This window comes from Brachyistius frenatus, unplaced genomic scaffold (assembly GCF_029030835.1).
Source record: "Brachyistius frenatus isolate BFR_SWC_R1_liver_20210118 unplaced genomic scaffold, ASM2903083v1 Contig_90, whole genome shotgun sequence".
Taxonomy (NCBI): domain Eukaryota; kingdom Metazoa; phylum Chordata; class Actinopteri; family Embiotocidae; genus Brachyistius; species Brachyistius frenatus.
This window is the reverse complement of record NW_027210689.1, coordinates 548754-567323: the sequence shown is the minus strand read 5'-3', so window position 1 is coordinate 567323 and position 18570 is coordinate 548754. Positions and strand designations below refer to the sequence as shown.

Here is an 18570-nt window from a genome sequence, read left to right as displayed (position 1 = left end):
GTGTGTGTGTGTGTGTGTGTGTGTGTGTGTGTGTGTGTGTGTGTGTGTGTGTGTGTGTGTGTGTGTGTGTGTGTGTGTGTGTGTGTGTGTGTGTGTGTGTGTGTGTGTGTGTGTGTGTGCGTGAATGTGTGTGTGTGTATGCTTGCGTGTGTGTATGTGTGTGTGTGTGTGTGTGTGTGTGTGTGTGTGTGTGTGTGTGTGTGTGTGTGTGTGTGTGTGTGTGTGTGTGTGTGTGTGTGTGTGTGTGTGTGTGTGTGTGTGTGTGTGTGTGACTTGTCCATCTGTTCGTCTATACATATTGTGGACGTGTGTGTGTGTGTATGTGTGTGTGTGTGTGTGTGTGTGTGTGTGTGTGTGTGTGTGTGTGTGTGTGTGTGTGTGTGTGTGTGTGTGTGTGTGTGTGTGTGTGTGTGTGTGTGTGTGTGTGTGTGTGTGTGTGTGTGTGTGTGTGTGTGTGTGTGTGTGTGTGTGTGTGTGTGTGTGTGTGTGTGTGTGTGTGTGTGTGTGTGTTGCAGGTGGTGACTTCAGCAGCGTGGGTAGTTCTGGCAGTGTGACTAGTGTGAGGTCTTCAGGCAGTGGTCAGAGTGCCGGCAGCTCCACACACATTCTTCATGCACAGGCTGAAGGGGTTAAGGTACCACACACACACACACACACACACACACACACACACACACACACACACACACACACACACACACACACACACACACACACACACAAAGAACCCTGACCTTACGTCACTCTAATCTTGAACCAAGTCTTCATACTAAAATTGTATGATTTATGTCACAGGGACTTGTGTTTTGTCCCCAAAAGGGAGGCAGGTTTCCAAAATGCAACAATGTAAACACATTTATGACCCACAAAATGTGTTACTTACTGAGTAGTTACTACTCCACCTTTTTTTTCTCAGTTGAGTAATTCAATATTCTGAAAGCTGGATATTATATATATTATAATCAAAGTCAGTGAAAACTAGAAACAGTCCATGAGTCGCAGTGTGTGAAGGAAAAACTGAAATTTATAAACTAAATTGAGAATTTAGATGATTTTTGACTTTATTTACTATTATTTCCAGCAGTTGTGCTTTTGAGAAACTGCAAGTGAGACGCTTTTAAACTTAATTAAACATGCACACAACAAAACTGCATCCCAGACTGACTGGGAGCCTCTCTCTGTTCCTTCAATCCATTCACTTCTCATTAGTGCAAGTCAGATTTTTATTGCAGTGCTGGAAGCTTCAGGATGGAGGTTTAAATGTGATTAATGCAGCAACAGTCAGCATACATCACTTTGTTTGTCTCCAGATAAACTTTTCTGCAGAGATCCGTTTTATCGAAGATGGAGTCGGAGAATTTACAGAAGGCACAAAAGCTCCCAGCCAATTATTTTTTTCCCTCCTCAATATACAATCATGTGTATAGGTGTCAGTGTCCCCCTGAAGGCCACTTCATAAGATAATTTATTGTGAATATATGATCAGGATGGAGTTTGCTCGTTGTGCTGCTTTAAGCAACGCAAATAATATATGTATTAACACTGAAATAAAGTCTTGCTCCATTTATTCCATTCAGGGATTCTTGCGCTGCAGCCTTACTTGGTCTGATATGACCTGCAGCTTATGGTAGCTGAAAGAAGACTTGATAGAGATATTTGAATAATCACAGCTTGTTGAATCTTCAGTTTTCCAGCGGTTAGGTGTGTTAAATAAACCAGATATGTATCAATGATACAGGATGCTTGATTAAATTCAAGATTTTCAACTGTTTTTTTTTTCACCTGTGAGTTAGCTTAGCATAGTCGCCTATCGACAGGCTAGAGAAAGTATTACTGTAACGTATCAATTTCAAATAATGGAAACAGTGATATATTCTCACCTGTGAAATTTGAGTCCCTGCTGCTTGATTTGGGATTTTTTTTTTTCATTTGAGTATCCATAAACAGCACAAAAGTTTGCCATTTTATTCTAAAATCCTGCTGCACTATGGGGACAGCAGAATATTATCTCGCGAGTCTGTTGGAGGATCCACGTGGGGAATCTATGGCCACTTATGACTGCTGTTTAGAAAACGTCCTTTGTCCTTAAACATTACATAGTTAAAGCTGCACTAATCTACATTTTTGGATTAAAAATGGCTCACATGGCTGTGAAAGGAGTTATTTGAAGTGACAAACCTACATAGATAGACTACAGCTTCTCTCAGCTCTACGGAGCATTTTAGCATCTTTCAGCTCATTGTTTTGGTTTCAGTGCCCAAAACATTACTGTTTTGATTAACTCATGTGTTTCGTGCAGCAGCAGTCAGCTGATTTTAGTGATTCAACCATTTTAAATGCTCAGTATTCTAAAACAGCAGATAATGTGAGCGAGTAGCGAGTAAAGAGCAACAAAGAGAGTCAATAATTTGCCAGGTAGCTCATAACACAACTCTAATTTACTACTAATGTTGTCCTTGTCTGTTGCATGTGCAAATACGCAACTATTAGCTAAAAGGTCCATCATTATAATTTGTGATAATACTTGTTTTCCACCTGTTTCTCCGCCTCCAAGTGGTCAAAAAGATAATTGAATGCTGCTCTAATGTGACAAAATGCAAGTTACTCCATGATAGTTCACATGAATGCATTTGTGTGATTATGAGTTTGTGTGTCTGTGTGTATTTGCAGCTTCTAGCCACAGTGTTGTCCCAGTCTGCCAAAGCCAAGGAGCATCTACTGGAGCAGTCCAAGTCTGTGGACCAACCTCCAGGTAGAACAGGGGGACCCGGACAGAGAGGCATCTTTCTTTAGCCCTCTTTCTGTTTTATTTATTTTAGGCATAACGCTGTAAGACAAGAATCACAGTGTTATGAAACTGGTGAGAAGAAAGGGAAGGGACATTTTTTAATAAAAAGACAAATGAAAATCAGGGAGCTAGGGAGTTGGGTTAGAAAAACAGGAGTCATAATCTACTGGTCTTTTAAAAAAAAAATTCATCATATCGCTTCTACACACACACACACACACACACACACACACACATATCTTGGCTTGTTCATCAGCCAGATGGCCAAGGCAAGGGATGTAGGAGGAACTGTAGAAGGATGTGATTGGTTAAGAAGGTTTGTTGTTTCTTGGAAAGCTAGAATTTGATTGGTTGCTTTTCAAAGCATTGAGCAGAAATCAGTCAGAGGAGGAGGGCAGAGGTCAGAAAGTGATCTGAGTGAACTCATCTGTGGATCCATGTGAAGACAGGCTAACTGCTTGTAACTGTCCAATGATATTTCTCCCAACAGGCTCTACCACCTCCTCTCGGACATCGAGCCAATCAGGCTGTCCACTCCACGAAGCGCCGCCTTATGACGCCACTGCAACCAGGAAAGGGGAGGGGCCCGGCGAGGGGAAGGTAGGACAGTCCCAAATCCCCCACAGATTCTGTCTTTTGGTACAAACTCACATGAATCACATACAGACTGTCACCACTATCAGCATCTAACTTGCACCATGATGAGAATGTAGCTCCTCCATCACCTTAGCCACGACGCTCACTCTCACACTTGTACACGAACGCACACACAAATACACACCGAGATGTCCCAGCGGTTTCTCTCACAACTGGCCTCGTCTGTGCTGCGAGTGTTCGGATGCAGCCACGACACGGTGAGTGTGTGAGTGGATCTTGTATGAATCTGTGATCGAGGAATCTCGTGTGAGTGTGTGAGAGAGAATCCTGTCCTTCTCTTATCTGCTACCTGCTATCCATCGTTCACTCCTTTTAGTTGCAGCTTCTCTTTTTTACATTGCAGTATTTTGGTTTTGTTGCTGCAATAAATGTCTCTCTACTGATAGTTAATGCACCTCAGGCAATGATAACTCTACTTAATATGTGTGCGTGTGCATGTGTGTGTTTGTGTTTGTGTGTGCTGGCAGGTGACCAGCAGTGTGAATGTCGTGGGTGGACTAGCTTGGCGCAAGAAGTGTGAAATCTGAGCTTGCACCATGTACAATAAGCTGTCACTTACTGCAGAGTGTGTGTGTATGTGGGTTGAAGTTGAAGTTCATGCCTCATTGTATAATAATTTCATGTTGATAAACCAGAGAGCATATTTAAATCGCAGGTGGTCGTGGTGGGTGTGTGTATCACGTGCCTGCAGTATATGTGTGTGTGCGCTACCATGTAAGCCATGTTCTGATGGCCATCTGTTAGCTCGAGCCCTGATTCCTCAGCACCCGGCCTCCTGATACTTCCCCCGGCAGCTTAACGAGGGAGAAAGACAGAGAGGAACACCGAGCATCTTTGAGGGACAGTGTGGAAGAGGAGGAGGGTCACAGGGAAAGATGGAGAAAAAGGAGGGAAAGAGGGAGACAGAGAGACAGGAAGAGTGGAGAAAGACGAGAGGGACAGGAGGAATGTGGGAGTTTAAAGAGAAGCAATGTGTGGGAAGAAGTCATGCAGTGGTTTTTTAGTTAAACACAATCCTGCCGCTATTTTCTCTACCTAGCTTTTCAATTCAATTCAATTCAATTCAATTTATGTTATTTATTGCAGGACATTGTGGCAAATCATCACCCATTTTAACCAGATTTGACATCAACGCTCCCTTATAGCTGATCTGGATTGGGTTGGCATTGGTTAGCAGGAAACTGTAGTCTAACATCCAAGCTGTAGCACAGCTACCAAAGATAACAGTTATAGGAGGTCCAACATCATATTAAACTTACAGTAAGAGCCAAGTCTTTGTAAATACAGATGTAACTGATTTATTTGTATATACATGAAGAAGTATCTGTGCAACATACTCACACAAGTTAAACTCAGTGGGAAATATCTGATTATTTTAACATGGCAAATTGTTTGTCTTGCCAAGCTAATGTTAGCATTTCAAATAAAAGTCTACTGTGTAGTTTTTGTGAAATGTAAGATGACTGAGAACTGCATTGGACAAACAAATCACCAATTTGTCAAGATATATACGCAGCATTTAGAAAAAATGCTAAAGAAAAAAGCACTGAAGAAATGTATATAACTGTCTACATACAGTTTCGGTAAGGTTGTTTGTTTCTTAGAAAGCTCAACTTTTTGAATCAACATCTAGCCAAAGTGAACAATGCTATAGAAATGCAAAAATCTTGAAAGTTCATTTTTCTTCTGGAGAACGATGTCATACATGCTTCTGCTGTATGTTTCCGGAGCATCATCTGACTTTCCCCCTTGAAGAGCAGTATGCTAAAGAAAAAAACCCTAATTTATCTTGTCTTTACTTTCAAATGTTAATGTCAAATGCAGATTAGTCTCCTGTTGCTAATCTGTAGCTCTTGCTGTAACATTTGAGAAACTGTAGGCTGGGCCTTTCTCCTCCCTACCTTTGGCCTGGTTTTCACTACAGGGCCAAGGAGGGCTAACCAGGGATAATTTATTGATTATCAGAAGCCAGCCAGGTCATTAAAATCATGAGTAAATGTATAAGAACTTTTGTTTTTCACAAAGATGCAGCGACAACAAGAGATGCATGGTGAATAAGTCATTGCTATAGTAACTAAACTGTGACCCCTGTTTGGCCCTACTTGGCCCTGCTGAGAAAAAGTGGCTGTTGAAGAAACAGACACGGAGCCAATGACCGCATGCCCCCTGTCTTCTCTCCTGTAGAGCTCAGAGGCCGTTGTCCAATGGCTGAGCGATTTTCAGCTGCAGGTCTACGCTCCAAACTTCCTGGGCGCTGGGTATGACTTGCCCACCATTAGCCGAATGACCCCGGAGGTAAGGCAACTGACCCCTGACCCCTGAACCCCAGAGAGGTCACAAGCACCTCCAAGGACCACAATGGAAATAAGTCGGCACGACTTTGATTTGTGCTGTCCTTGATGTTTTCAAGATGCATGTATATCCTTTCCTTTTAAAAAAAATATCTCCAGTGAGCACAATTAAACCGCTCAACCGATCTGATGTCAGCTTTCCTTTCTCACCTCTTGCAACACCTGTTTAAAACCTGATTTCCCTTTTCTCCTCTCACCTTTTACCTGGTAATGTCCTTCCTCTCCCTCTGACCCAAGAAATGTTTTAAATGTCACCACTGCACTGCCACACTTGGAGGTAGTCTGAAATCCGAACATTAAAATGGACTAAAACCATTATTGTCATGCCCGTCATAAAGCTGTAGTTTAAGGTTGTGATTGAAATTAACTCAAAATATTAAACGACTTGAGTGGATCCAAAATGTACAAAAAAAGCTTCCCATTACCACTCTGGCAAGTTGCTGGATTTGTGGGGGACTAAGTTTAGTTTACCTTAAAAAATAAATAAATAAAGTATAAATGTGTATGGTTCTATGAGTTGGATAAGAGAATCAATAACGCTCTTGTAACTTCATGTCGATCTTCTCATCTAGTTCTCAGGAGACATAATTCCCAAATTGTCGAGCTATTCCTTTAAAAAGTAAACATTATCAATATCCACAGTCTGTGTTTTTAAAACTGAAATCCTAATTAATTAATATGTGTAATAAACTGTGTAAAGCAACATCAAAATAATGTCTAGAGGATATATTTGAATGTGCACCCTCAGTTTTGAAGCATATTAAGCATACTCTATATTGCTATTAACATCAAAATAAACATCATAATTGAATGAAATGACGCTCTATATTGTGAAAGTTGCCTATCGCCGCACCTATACTTCCATCAAATGCCTAAAGTAAAATGTTTTGGTCTTCCGGAAAATACACTTCGATTTTATATCGTGGGGTTGATGAGAGCCAGGAGACGCAACGTACACTCTTGCTGTATTTCCACGTACTATTTTGAATACAGCAACATGCAGTACTTTGAGTATCCAGATGGTGAACTCAAAAGGGTAAAACAAAAAAAACAACAACATAGTTTGGAACGCTGGACACTTTTCACCCTCAATGACCGGCATCGTGGCAACGTAGTGGGAAGGGAGGGATCATTCATCTATTTTCAAACTGTTGTGGAACGCAGCACTACACCATTGCAAATTGTAAATGTCCACGCAGAAGTGTTTAGTTTTCACCAAGTACCTCTATACTGCTGAAGCCATCAGTATATTTATTGTGCGTGTGAAAGACGGGGCACCAAAACACGTTACATTTTTGGGGAAAACAGCCAAGCAAAATCTGACAAATACGTTGGCAGATGATGCATTCAAATTTGTGCAGAACAATATTGAGACATTAACCTGTTGAAATTCATGCTCTACACACGTAAGTGTACTAACATTCAAGTGTACTACATGTCGTGAACTTACAGAGATATGCAAATTGAAACACAGCAACAGTTGAGTCCCATGGCTCTCATCAACCCCACAATATAAAACCCTAGATAGCAACTGTCTGTTTGTCTGTGCAGGAAGAGACACCTGAATCTGTACAGGTGTCAAGTGGCAGGTAAAGAAAGGCAGGCACATATCTCCTAATAATATGATCATTAATCTTTGGAGTTGGCGGGGAGATAAAAGAAAATGTCATTCAGGTGGCCATGAACATGATGAGACATGAATCATGCTTTTGGATGTGTTTGTTTGCCGATGTTTGCAAAATGGTACCCATGAAACCTGTATACAGGAAGCTTACTGGATTTCATGGTTATGTCCCCTTGTGGTCTAAAAATGATTCATGCTGCTTAAAGCGATGTCATTGGGGTTCTCATTTAAAAGTTTTAACAAGAAACCTGTATTTAAAACTTCAGGTGTGAATTTTTAAAGAATTAGAATGAGCTCTGCTTGTGGTACAGGAGAGAAAAGCAGGCATTCATACCCGCTGGCGATTTAGAATCACTAATTGACCGGACACGCATGTTTTTGGATGGTGGGAGGAAGATGGAGAAAACCCAGAACCTTCCTGCTGTGCTAACACTGCATCACCATGCCACCCTCAACATAATGTGATAAATTTTAAAAAAAAACTTCAATATTAAAAGAAAAAATACTGTTAAATGTCATATGATAGGATTTCTACATTACCAAATAAAGACATTTCATTTATTTTACCATCACTTCCTTTGATTCTCCAGTTGAACCCAGTGCAGCTAAACACATACAAAAATAAACTGTGTGAATCTACTGTATATAGTAGATGCATAAATATATCCACTCAACCTCCTGACCCTCTGCCCACCTTCAACACTGCTGCTGCTGCTGCTGGCTGCTCTCAGGAACCACACTGATGCTCTGCCACATTCTCCAACGTACAAATAATTTAATGCATTTATAAATTATTTGTATGTTTACGCACACTATGTGAATGCTGAAGGGGGTCGGAGTTGCACAGACTTAAAATGGCTTTGGGTATCAGAGATGTGTCAGAGAATCAAGGCCTATTCTACTGTTATACAACCAAATGTGTGTGTGTGTGTGTGTGTGTGTGTGTGTGTGTGTGTGTGTGTGTGTGTGTGTGTGTGTGTGTGTGTGTGTGTGTGTGTGTGTGTGTGTGTGTGTGTGTATGTATGTATGTGTGACAGGTCTGTAAAAGTGTGTCCTTGTGTGTCCATCACAACTACCAATGAATTCCACAGAAGCAAAATGAATGTGGCACTGTAATCTGTTCCAGATGAAACTAGAGTCCATGATTTTTAATTCACTTCCTTGTGTTGAAGTATGACCATGTTTACGTGTTACAAACATGATGAGAAAAATACCAGCAAGCTGAAGGATATTATGAAGAAACGAGCTGATTTTAGATGCTTCCTTTCACTGCAGACATTTGCTTTTGTTTTGCTTTTCCTATGATTTTGAGACATTTGCATCTCTGCTCTTTTCTCCTCAACTGGCAGGAGCTTTCATCAGATGTCACGCTGTCTCTTGTGTTGCAAGATTTTCTTTGTGTGTGTGTGTGTGTGTGTGTGTGTGTGTGTGTGTGTGTGTGTGTGTGTGTGTGTGTGTGTGTGTGTGTGTGTGTGTGTGTGTGTGTGTGTGTGTGTGAGAGAGAGAGAGAGAGAGAGAGAGTCAAAGAGAGAGACTGCTGGGCTCTTGGGGAGATTTTCTAGCACTTTATGGAAGAAAAGGCCGGAACATGTCACTGTTGTATGTTACTTGCATGTGTATGTTTGCTCGTGCGTGTAGGACCTGACGGCTATTGGAATAACTAAACCCGGTCACAGGAAGAAGATGACATCAGAGATTAACAAACTAAGTGTCACAGAGTGGCTGCCTGATCACAAACCTGTGAGTGAAACTCTCTCTCTCTCTCTCTCTCTCTCTCTCAAACACACACACACACACACACACACACACACACACACACACACACACACACACACACACTTTCCTGGTATAGTGTCTGTTGTCATGTTAAGAACTATTAGTGCTATTTTGCTACCAGTGTTAGTGCTGGTCTCCTTGATCCAACCTGACTGGTGCTGCTGAGCCCGGTGAACAGTCATGTTTCTGCTGTTCCTATAGGCCAATCTGGGAGAGTGGCTGTCTGCTATTGGTCTAAGCCAGTACTACCAGGTGTTAGTGCAGAACGGCTACGAGAACATCGAATTCATCACGGACATCACCTGGGAGGACCTTCAGGAAATAGGCATCACCAAACTGGGTGAGACACACACATGTACTGTAAACACATCAATGCATTTTTTCCATTACAACATATGACCCCCTCCCCACCCTTGGGGTCTGATAGTTACAGTATCAGGTACAAAGAAATGTCTACTAATGGCCATCACCATGGATATTTTATACTGTGGTAAAGGATATCTTCTACTACTTTAGGTCTTTGCAAACTTAATAAGCTACTTTTCTGAGCCCAGAGTTAGACATTTACATTTACGATAGGAGTTCAAAATAATCTTAATGGGGTGAAGAGACATGCTGTAAAGTCAACTCCATATGTCAATAAATAATGTTTGTTAAATAATTCAATTTGAGAATGGAAAATAGTATCTACAAACATATACCTACCTTTTTTATCAGTTTATTTTTCATCTCCTATTTTTCTGTGGTACAACACATGGATAATTTAGCTGGGGCTAGGTCGCTATCTGAAAAAGGCAAGTATATATTGTAACTGTGGTGTTTATGGTAAGATAGCTTCTGTAGCTACACAGTAACTTTTTCAGGATTTCTTTGTCAGTGTTTACAGGCTGAGGGAAGATCTGCATACAGTATAAAATAATAATAGAAATATAGAAAATGAATAGTCACTGAATTTAATTTCTTCTTATGGTCTTGTCGATGTTGTAGGCCACCAGAAGAAGCTGATGCTGGCGGTGAAGCGGCTGGCTGAAATGCAGCGAGGTTCAGATGGGCGGGGCTCCCTGAGGAAGAAGCCCCCACCAATCGCACAGCAGCAGGAAGTTATGTTGATGGACAGCCCGCCCCCAGACGGTGAGCGAACAGGTGATAGTTTGATAATGACAACCTCTTCAGGAGCTTTAACTGCTGTATCTAATGACATGTCAAACATTCTCCCTCAAAGTTTTGTTTCTCTATTAAGTCTGTCATGACCTATTAAGATGAATATTTATATTAATTTGATTTCTTTCTCTCTTTTCAGAGGTCATGTCTCCAAAAATGAGCACCTTCCAGGACAGCGAGTTGAGCACCGAGCTACAGAGTGCCATGATCCAGCCAGGTCAGGAGGTCAAAGTTCAGCGAACACGCACCCTCAGCAAAGACCATGATGAGGTGATGACTGGAGGAGGAGGAGGTGGTGGGCCACCTAAGAAGGAGGCGCGGACTATGAGGCAGCAGAGCAGCCAGGGGAGCAACACTTCCCACAGAGGCAGTGTATCTTCACAAGGAAAACACCGTCACTCCCATTCGCACTCCCAGCCTGCGCCTCCCTACACACCCCCTCACACCCCTACCAAGACCCGGACCTCGTCTTCCTCCTCCGCCTCCTCCGTCCAGAGCACGGCGTCCCCACAGGCCAAGCCCAAGCCGCCACCCCAGTTCATCCAGGGGGAGCGACCTCAGTCACCACGCTCACACCCGCCTCAGTCTCCGACCCACCGCGGACCTCCGTGTCAGCATCAGCCTCAGCAACAGCCAACTCAAGTCCTGCCACAGCACCAGGCTCACCCTCAGCACCACCCACAGGCGCAGGTGATGGAGGTCAGGGAGAGCCAACAACCACAGGTCCCACTTCTCTGTCTGCCACCGGAGGCGGAGCTGGCGGAGGAAGAAGGAGCAGAACCCTCTGCTCTCCAGAAGAAACGTGCCCACAGCCTCAACCGGCATGCCGTCTCAGATGGAGAGTGTGACGAGAGGGCAGGAGGAGAAGGAGGAGGAGGAGGAGGAAAAGGAGAAGGAGGAGGAGGAGGAGAGGAAGGAGAAGCAGAGGTAACGGTGGCTCAGGGCTCAGTCGCCGTGAGAGTGGACGGAGTCAAATACGCCACAGTGACGCACCGCGTCAGCCGCAGCCACTCCGTCCGCAATCAGGACAAGACCGCCAACCGCACCCAGACGCTGTCCTTTGCCCTGCGTCAGAAGAAGAAAGGTCCGCCGCCACCGCCGCCCAAACGCTCCAGCTCTGCCATCTCCAGCTCCAACTCCAACCTGACGGAGGCCAATGCACAGCCGCACACGCTCGCCACCACAGGAGGGATGTTGGACGTGCCTTACCACCAGCAGCGGAGGGCCAGTGACCTGGGGGTGTCTGTGGAGGCAGCAGCTGTGGAGACGAACAGCGTGGGAAGTGTTCGCAGCATCGCCGCCATGTTAGAGTTGTCTTCGATCGGGGGTGGACCCAAAGGCATGGCGTTGCAGAAGAACTTCCTGCAGGTACCCTGTATACATTGCTTCCACATAATGTGTAACGCCAACATGTTGATGTACGCAGTAAACACATTCAACGTGGTTAACCAGTGGTATGGCTGTGTGTCAAACAGGTGGGGAAAACACGTGATGCCATCGGTCTGGACGGCGAGGTGGTGAACCGACGGCGGACCATCAGCGGACCCGTCACCGAGCTGGTGGCGGCTGCCAGGCGTGATCAGCCAAAACTCTCAGCTGTCCCCGCCTCCCCCGCCCAGCCTGAATCCTCCACCTCATCCTCACCTCCTACTGTTAACTCGTCCTCGCCTCCCCCTCCCTCCTCCCCCCACCCCAGCTCGGGAGGAAGCGGCAGCTCATTGGAGAACCTCCCGTTTGCAGAGGAGGGAAGTCTGACTATCCGCCGCCAGGGTCGAGGAGAAGGAGAAGGACAGGTAGCTATCTATATATGTTTGTCTGTCTATCTATCTATCTATCTATCTATCTATCTATCTATCTATCTATCTATCTATCTATCTATCTATCTATCTATCTATCTATCTATCTATCTATCTATCTATCTATCTATCTATCTATCTATCTATCTACCTACCTACCTACCTACCTATCTACCTATCTACCTACCTACCTATCTATCTACCTATCTACCTATCGTTCTATCGTTCTATCTATCGCTCTATCGTATCTACACATTATTTATCTTTTTAATGTGCTAAAGTTAAATGTGCGCTAATGTGTTACAAATCCATAGTCAAGCTTCTGTGTTCTCTAAGCTTTATACGTCCTATCCATATATGTTTGTCATTGTTTTTTTTTACTGTGCAACAATAACCTCTTATCACGAATGTATGAATTTTCCGTTAGTGTGTATTTTGTGTTTGTCTGCAGGGTGACAGCGAGGGTCCCCAGGGAGATGGCGGGTACACCCAAGAAGACATGTCCATGGTCGAAGGGACAGCTACCTTAAAGCGACGGCCCCGCAGCTCCAAGCCTCACCCCAACGGCTCCGACTTCACCCTCCAGGAGTCGTCCACCGTCAAACGACGGCCCAAGAGCCGCGACAAGGAGCCCGAGGGCTATGGCGACCTGGCAGCCAACGGAGAGCCAAACACCACGCAGCCGGTCCCGTACCAGAACGGCACAGCCACCGTCAAACGCCGCCCGGTGTCTGACGCTGGAGTGACGGAGCAGCCGCAACCTCAACCGCAACCACAACCGCAACTCCAACACCAACCTCAACCGCAACCCCAACCTCAACCTCAACCGCAACCGCAACCGCAACCGCAACCACATCCCCAACATCAACCTCAGCCGCAGGTGACTGCTGCTCCTGCTCCTCGCAGGAACAGTTTGGATCAAGGAGCTCCGGTGGTGAATGAAGGAGGTCTAGTGAGGAAACCAAAACCTCCGGTCTCCCCGAAGCCTGTCGTGGCTCAGATAAAGAGGCAGGGAGGCCCTCAGAACAATCCACTGCCTGCCTGCAACAAGAGAGTCCCCCTGCCGGGTCCCGGGACGCCTGGAAGTCCAGGTACTTACGCTGTGTGATTGTGTGTCTTTATTTTAAAATTGTTCTAAAAGGTAGAACTAAAAGTCTGCTCCTCTGTTTGTACAATTCATCTTCATGACGTTCATCATGTCGGCCCTCTTTATGAAAGATGACCTGCACAAATAGTCCAACATGGAGCCCTCAGTTCCAATGTCAGAGAAGTTCGGGAGCAAAGAGGTTCAGACACAATTGGACTACAACTTTGTTTAAAACGTATTGACTTCTTCAACCCTGTAAAGGTGTCAGTATGCTTGAAACCACCTTGTTTGCACAGCATGTCATCCAGTTACAAGGGAAGAATAAAGCCTGGGACGCACTTTGATTTACATTTCACCGTCCATGTTAACAGATTAGAGCCACACAGCTGCGTGAGACATGCGTGTTACATGCATGTCTCAATTGTTGACCATGGTACAACATCTCAACTAAAGAATAGGCGTCTCGCCCACCCAGTAAAATTAGACAGAGAAAAGCTCTGTGATGTACTTTATAACCATAGCAATGGAGGCTCTCAATGATTTTGGTTACAACTCTTTACTTGTCAGAACTTGCTCAATGTAGGAAGATAAGGGCTGGCAGTAGCAGCGCTGCAGCAGACACACAAGTGAGCTGCAGCAGAACAAGCAAAGTATTCGTCACGCAACACACCATGCAGGCAGTGTGTCCAAGGATCTGTTCCCTTTTTGCAATGCTCAAAAAGTGACCCCAAATGGCACTCACTTTCCTTAATGGGAATTATGGGGTCGCACTGAAATAGTTGTATAGAAAAGGGGAAAAAAATAAAGGTTGAGAGAAGTTCAAATCCTGGCCAGCAGCCACGTGACGTGAGCGTGCTCGTTGGCTTGTCATTTCAGAAAGTTACAGAAATTGTTGGACGCGGATACCCTTATTCCAACATCTGAAAGTGATGCAGTTCAACGATCCGAAAAGCACTTCGATCAGATTACACGGACCTCTTTCGTGTCACGTTGACATAAAGCAAAGAGATACAGTATATTGGGATACAGATGTCAGCAAATTGAATGCCGCTTTGACATTTTGGAAGTCAAAGTCGGAATGTGCGTTTTTAAATCCATAAATTGTATCTGCGGAAGCCAGAAAAAGTGCTTCGCAAATGATTCATGGAGCCAATATTGATCATCAGCCCTCAACAATGAACCTCAGCAGATACATTATGGTCACTTTTGGTTATAACGCAATAAAATCATCCACACGCTTTTTATCTGGACAGTTGGTAAAGTAACTAATCAGTTTTCCAGGTTCACTTTTATTGAAATCCTGTTTTCAAGGCAGTGTTAAGGACACATGATGTGTGTTTCTGCTTTCATGACATCAGTATAAATGTGCTGACACTAAGTAATCCCCTCCTGCTCTATTTTCTCTCTGCAGTGGAAGGAAAGAAGATTCCTCCACCAGTCTCGCCCAAACCAGCGCCCCCGCCAACAGCACCCAAACCAGCCAAGCTCATCCACTCCCTGACCAGCCCCCCTCCCCGACCCCGGCCCCCGCCCCAGCCAAGCAGCACCCCGCAGTGGCCCGACAGACCAGCTCACCCCCTTCTTTCCCCCCCTCCAACACCCCCAGCCCGCCCAACGTCAAGCCGACGAGCCCGTCCCCTCAGAGCCCCCACACCCCGCAGACCCCCACCACTCCCCAGACGCCCCAGACTCCCGCCACGCCCAGCCCCACCCCGGCCCCCGTCAAGCCACCCCGCTCCTCCATTGGGGGCGTGTCGGTTGACAGCGGGATGGCAGGGGTCGGGGTCCCGGCGCCAGTCACCACAACGCCGGACTTTGGCATGGATCCTTTGGTGCATCAGAAGCTGGAGGAGACGAGCGCGTCGCTGGCTGCTGCTCTGCAGGCCGTGGAGGATAAGATACTACGGCAGGAGGAGTAAGGAGCACACACACACACACACACACACACACACACACACACACACACACACACACACACACACACACACACACACACACACACACACACACACACACACACACACACACACACACACACACACATACAGATATAGTTAGAGATGCACCATCTATAGGAAACTCACTGTTGCTTCTTCATCCAAGAAGGGAGGAATATTTGTGTTCTATTGGAAACACAAAAATGTCAATCTCAAAATGTCTACTTTCCTCCTCCCATTACAGTTATACAATAAATCGATCACGTTATTTTCCCTGAATATCCATATCTATATATACATTATGGTAGGAAATTACAAATTGAAATGAATGCAAAGTTTGTTAGCACACTAACATCCTCACAATGCCAACATGCTTTTGTCTATAGACGTATAATGTTTACCATGTTCATCATTTTAGCTTAGCACGATATCCTCATCTGGCTCGCACTATACAGGAAGTAAAGTCGGTGATCCTCTGTTTTTACACCATGAGGTTGACATTTGTGGTTCTGAGTGATGCATCTCAGCAACAGTTTAATAGATTGACATGAACTTTTGCACAGTAGTCTGCATGAAATGGAAAGACTTTGGTTTTCAATAAGCACACTTATGGATTTTTGACTGAGACATGCCACTTTTGAACGTTGTTTTCAACAACATTTTTCTTTGATAACGATATATAAAGGAATCTTTATTTAAAAAATGACTACAAATTCTGCCCTTTAATCAAATTTGATAACAGTTTATAACTGTTATTACTGCAAATGTTCAGTGCAAGAACAGAAAATGTGACGGGCATGGCAGCAGGAACTAATAGGGGGCGGGGCTTAGCAAAAAAAAAAAGTTCAACCAAATCTTTACATTAGGTTTTGTAGTATTTCTATATGCTATAATCTTCTGCTTGTTGTGTGTGTGTGTGTGTGTGTGTGTGTGTGTGTGTGTGTGTGTGTGTGTGTGTGTGTGTGTGTGTGTGTGTGTGTGTGTGTGTGTGTGTGTGTGTGTGTGTACATTTCCAGCTCGGTGGCTGAGCAGAAGACCACGGTTAGCATCCTTGACGACATCGGCAGCATGTTCGACGACCTGGCCGACCAGCTGGATGCCATGTTGGAGTAACCGTGGAAACCAATCAGCGTGTCTCCATGGTAATGCTGCATCAGGAGTGACTCATGGCACAATGGGCAACACGCCTCTCTATCTCTCTCTATCGCTCGCCCCTCGTCTTCATCCTCCTCTCTCTGCCGTGCTCATATCCTCCTCCCGCCTCCCTGTCGTCCGTCCGTCCGTCTGTCGCTGCACTGGAAAAAAACAACTTTGACGCCTCTTCCTCTCTTCTCCCATTGCCGATGATGACACCTATGATGGTGCAGCGCCGCAGGCCGGGACAGACAAACTAAGAGAGAGGAGAGGGGGAAGGACCAAAACGAGTGATGGGGAGAGAAAATAGAGGAAAAAACACTGAAGAAGGAGAAATGAAGAAATGCAACAAAACGGAGGAGACTGCAATCAAAACGGGAGCTTTTAAGAACTCCACGTGGACTTTTAAAGCAAACAAATAAACAAAACTATTAGTGATTGAAAAACCAACTGTGTAATGAATCATAGTATGGTATGTGTACATTCTAAGCATGGAGAGTTTATATCTACTGAAAAAGTCCTGCATTAGCACAGTAATATATAATATACTGATAAATATGAATCTCTAGCTCTTTGGTTTGATGTCTTGGTTCTGTGTGGAATGGTGACCTCTGGTGTTGTGACGATGTAAATGATTTGGTGGAATTTTTTTTTATCTGTGACCAAAACGACACTATTCAGCTCCTGATGTGTGTGTGTGTGTGTGTGTGTGTGTGTGTGTGTGTGTGTGTGTGTGTGTGTGTGTGTGTGTGTGTGTGTGTGTGTGTGTGTGTGTGTGTGTGTGTGTGTGTGTGTGTGTGTGTGTGTGTGTGTGTGTGTGTGTGTGTGTGTGTGAGTTCATGGAATTTCAGGATAGAATTCGATTTCCTGTCCTGGCTGCATCTCTGTCACATCCTCATCATCACCCTGTAACACACACACACACACACACACACACACACACACACACACACACACACACACACACACACACACACACACACACACACAGGAGAAGCACAATGATCCATGCAGCTGACTTGCACACACACACACGCACACACACACACACACACACACACACACACACACACACACACACGCATGCACGGGAGCCTGCACAATATAAAATAAATTAGGGAGAAAGGAGATGAAGAAAACTGCAGTATGGCTACAGCAGGTTGTCTCGGGGATGAAGGAGGTCAGGTTTGGGAAACCTTTGGAAAAAAAAAGGAATTTAAGTGTAAGCGGGGGATTTCAGCGAGGTAAGGTAGAGGCGGCAGGGTTGGACAAGTCTTGGGGTCAAAGGTCAGATTGGTTCTCCCTTCGCACAGTACCAGGGTCAGGTCCGTGTGTCGGGAAAGGGAGAGAGAGCTTTAAATCTGTCAGAAAAAAATGCAGTTATGAAAAGAATTATGTCAATTTCTTTTTTTTCTTTTTTTTCTTTTTTTTTACACTGATCAACAGAAAAAAAGATTCATAATCTCACCTCGGTTAATTATGTTCGGTCTGGATTGAACTCTGCCAGCAAATGCTTCTACATTCTGGAAAATAGGCAGCAGGTTTTCCTCTAGCACCCCCCCCCCCTTTTCTCTCTCCTCTCTCTCCTCCTCCTCCTCCTCCGCCCCTCCCTCCCCCGCTACGCTTCCTGCTGGGGGAGGCTGTGTTCGTGATTATGGCGTTTAGTCAGATGGCCAGAAAGCTCAGCGTGGGTCTCCTCCAACCATAGAAGCTTCTTCCAGCTTCTTCCGCGTCCTCCGGTAAACGAGACCAGATTTCACATTCGGACTCTTTGTCGCTCTGACATGAAGCTGCATCTCTCCAGTCTGAGCCTCTGAAGTCTGTTCGGTACCTCGATGGTGTCCTTGTATCCATAATAATAAAGTGTATTTTTTAACAACAATTAGCAGAACCCCGCCCCCCCCCCCAATCCCACCAAATGAACCAACTTGCTGCAGCGGTATTTATTCAGGTGTGTCCTATTAAGGGCTTTTTTTTTTTTCTGTCACTCAAACTGACAGTCGGACCGCTTTGATTCAATGTGTTGACCCTAGAAGACACGGTGGTGCTGAATGCTTGTTTCCACGCACCGTCCTGTACACCGTCCCGTACACCGTCCTGTACACCGTCCTGTACACCGTCCTGTACACCGTCCCGTACACCGTCCTGTACACCGTCCTGTACACCGTCCTGTACACCGTCCTGTACACCGTCCCGTACACCGTCCTGTACACCGCGTGGAGCTCGTGCTTGTGTTGGGTGACGAAAGGTCAGACGTTG

General features: G+C 44.9%; 1 protein-coding gene across 1 annotated transcript in view; it reads left to right on the top strand.

Moving 5' to 3' along the window:
* The window catches only part of caskin1 (CASK interacting protein 1), a 106051-nt gene extending 89662 nt beyond the window's left edge, over positions 1-16389 (top strand). Inside the window, 13 exon segments of the mRNA XM_069710162.1 lie at positions 516-634; positions 2671-2752; positions 3279-3388; positions 5630-5740; positions 9059-9160; positions 9398-9536; positions 10184-10327; positions 10497-11725; positions 11833-12150; positions 12581-13244; positions 14652-14752; positions 14755-15155; positions 16194-16389. Coding sequence (XP_069566263.1) covers positions 516-634; positions 2671-2752; positions 3279-3388; positions 5630-5740; positions 9059-9160; positions 9398-9536; positions 10184-10327; positions 10497-11725; positions 11833-12150; positions 12581-13244; positions 14652-14752; positions 14755-15155; positions 16194-16290 — 3617 coding nt within the window. The 3' untranslated portion in view covers positions 16291-16389.
* Positions 16390-18570: the final 2181 nt, after the last annotated feature.